Raw genomic sequence first — 3,419 nt, 5'->3', positions numbered from 1 at the left:
ATTACGAACTCGGGATATTAATAATATATTGTAAAAACTTATATAAGGACTCGTAATATCTCGAGGATAGTAGTATTAAATAAAAGAAGCGGAGCGCGTAATCGTTAAGTTCGAGGGCGCTTTTAGTTTTAAGTATTATATAGCTCGATAGCTCTATAAAGTCGTTATAGCTAGCTAGTCGAGGCTCCTTCCCTAGCTATAGGCTATATATATATAAGTCCGGACCTAGCTCCGACCGCATAGACTAACTAGCTACCTAACGGATCGGTCTAGGCCTCGGAATCTATTTATTACTCTTAAAATAAGCCTAAATATAAAACTAGAGCTTACGAATCTCAACTTATCTAATATTAGTTCTAACTTAAACGTAAAATAGTAGGGACGAGGGTATAATTATACCTAGGGTCGCCGCTAATATTATATTCTATTATAAAGCGAGGAAGTTAATAAAAGATATATAAAAAAAGAAGTAGCTTATTACGTCTTAGTATAATACTTAGAAAGAGTTATATTAAAATATTAAATAAAACGGGTAGGTCTTATAATAAGTAGTATTGTACGGTAGTAATAAGTAGCGCTATATCTATAGCGCAGCGATATATTCCTAATTTATTCGCGAGTTTTTAATTATTAATAAATAATAAGGGAATACGGGCTACGTAGCTCATAGTTAATACTCTAAAAAACATTAGTAAGCTTATAAAATAGGAACTCCGAATTTTATAAGTAACCGATTCCCTATATAAGGGATTTCGGCATTAACTAGACCGCGATTAAGGGTTAGTAAGCACGAGTTAACGGGAATAGCCGATTTATCTAGCGAACCGCACTACTATTACAAACTTTATAAACAAGCCCAACCCGCTAGTAGATTAAATAGAGGCTCTTAGAGTATGCAATAGTATATAAGAAGCCGTAGTTAAGATCGGTACACTTTAACCTAACTATTTTCGCTTATAGCTTTACTATCGCCCGTTATTATTACCGTATATCCTTAAAAAGAAACGACACGTATATAATATTCCGTATAACTTAAATACTAACTAGTTATTCTAGCTAATATTTATATTACCATTTCTCTCCTATGTTACTAATCGTTTATAAGGAAGGCTAAGAAAATGCGGTAATCTTTTTTTAAGTTAAGTAACTAATTCGGTCGTATACCTCGACTATATTAGCAATGCCTATTTATAACGTCGCACTATCTTAACTATAATTAAATAGCCTTAGTTATTATACTTAGTACGACGCTTAAGGGTAGAGACGGGAGGCAGAGAGAGTCGAGCGTCTTTATTAAGTTCTATACCCTTATTTAGTAAATATAGGGAAAAAGAGAGAAAAGAAAAGGTAGCTAATATAAGTTAGCGCACCTATACTTAAATACGTACCGTCACACCCTTAGAGCTTCTAAAAAGTTATCTTATAGCTAGATAACTAACCGCCACGGGATCTAAAAACATTCCACCCCCAGACTAGGACCCCCGTCCCTCCGCATAGCATCTAAATCAAGTCTCAATTATAATACCGTCTCTTCTCTATCCATTTATCTCGAGTATTATAAAGAGGCGGGCGACCGTAAGGCCTTAAGGACGGGTGTCTTTTCTAATTAACTATACCCCAGTCTCCGTTTATTATAATATATTTATTATAACTAAAGTATCCCCTAGGCACGCTACCTTACCTACCCTTCTAGGCTTACCCCCTTTAATTATTATATTTCCCTATATTTTTTATCTATATCGAGCTCTAGTAGCTACGTAACTACGTTATCTAATTTGCGGCTTACCTATCTACTATCCTACGAATAGGCACCTAGTATTAGCGTCCCCGTAACCTACTCCGTAGTACTAAGCGATGCCGCGGCGCTAATAAACCTTTTATTACCTATTTAGCCCGCGCTAACTAGTTATAAACTTATAATAATAACAGTAAATAGCACATCCTCGCTTTTTTATAATCTATCTTAGCCAAACGCTTTTACTAATAGCTAGTATACCCTTATCTAATACTAAAATTATAAAAAGATCTTATAATTAAGTAACTTCTATAGCCTCGTAGGGTTATATAATACTAAGTTAAATCTCCTTAGTAACTAACTAAAATATTAGTACGTCGTTTTTATAAAAATAAAACTATATACTAAATATATATAACGTACCTTGATAAATAACTTCTATAGCTCTATTATTACTATATTCCGTCCGAAATACTTCTATTTATTATAACCGAAAATAAGCTCGAGCGTTACTTTTATCGATCTTAAGCTCTCTATATCCGCTATAACCTATCGATCTAATTAAAAATCGTTAGCGTCTTAACTTTAAATATCGCTTTAATAAAAAATACCCTACGCTCCGTAACTAATACGTATTCCCTTTAGTAAGTATACGCTTTTAAAAATATTACTACCTTTAGGGACTTCTTTTAATATCTATTTAATAACTAAAGGGAAAATACGTAAGCCTTCCTTAATAATAGCCTATAAATAAGCTATATTTCGCACCTCCGCTTCTTTTATAATAAGCTAAAACGGCCAAAAGCGCTCGATCTCTATATAAAATATTACGAATATTTATAAATTAGTAATAAAATAAAATAGCATAGCTCGGATTACTATAACCGTCGTATCTAATCTAGCGAGTTTATTAAAAAAGTTAGTAATAGCTTTAAAATATAAAACCGAAAAGATCTTAATAACTTATATATTTATATAAGGATTTCTAACGACGCCTCTTTTTATATTAGGCCGTATATTACGAAAGAGCTAAGTATATCTTACCTTATCTTCTTACTTAACCTAAAGCGCTTGCTAGTAATTTCCTTTACTATCCTATCGATATATATTAATTATACCGGGCTTATAAGAACGTAATAAAGACTACGTAAGTCGGCAACTTAAACTATTAAGCATAGACTAGATCTAAAAAGGAATACGATAATACGTACTAAATTAGCCTTCCGAACCCGCTAGCGTTATTTTTTAAAAAATAATAGCTACCGAAGTAAAAGCTATAATAATATATAGAGTAAAGAGGGTAGAACGGCCGCGACGACGATATTTAGTATATTATATTCCGTTAAGTAAATATAGTTATAAATATCTAAATTAGAAGCTAGATCGCCGAACGGCTTACTAAATACGAGATCTAAAATAACGTTAAGCATAAAGTATTATACCTTTAGACCGAAGTTAAATCTTTTATCTTAAGAAGTATATATATTAATTATCGATATAAGTCGAAGAATGCTCTCGTCGATTTTAGCTTTAAAGTTAATAATATTTTTATTAAAATATTTTATTATAATCGTTAGTAGTTTATACGAATTAACTTATAGTATATATAAGAAGATAACTTACCCCTCTCGCTATCTAAAACCGGAGTTAAGTATATATTATATCGTTTTTAGTAAATAGTACG

At 32.0% G+C, this 3,419-nt stretch overlaps 1 protein-coding gene across 1 annotated transcript; it reads right to left on the bottom strand.

Moving 5' to 3' along the window:
* Positions 1-3,009: 3,009 nt before the first annotated feature.
* Positions 3,010-3,165, bottom strand: CLUP02_16978 (cytochrome P450; the record flags this gene model as incomplete). The annotated part of the gene is made up of 1 exon (XM_049295895.1): positions 3,010-3,165. One exon carries the CDS (start codon positions 3,163-3,165, stop codon positions 3,010-3,012), a length of 156 nt encoding a protein of 51 aa, XP_049153042.1.
* Between the last annotated feature and the right edge of the window lie 254 nt (positions 3,166-3,419).

The sequence above is a fragment of the Colletotrichum lupini genome, chromosome 9 (assembly GCF_023278565.1).
Source record: "Colletotrichum lupini chromosome 9, complete sequence".
Lineage (NCBI taxonomy): Eukaryota > Fungi > Ascomycota > Sordariomycetes > Glomerellales > Glomerellaceae > Colletotrichum > Colletotrichum lupini.
This window is presented reverse-complemented; position numbering and strand designations above follow the sequence as displayed.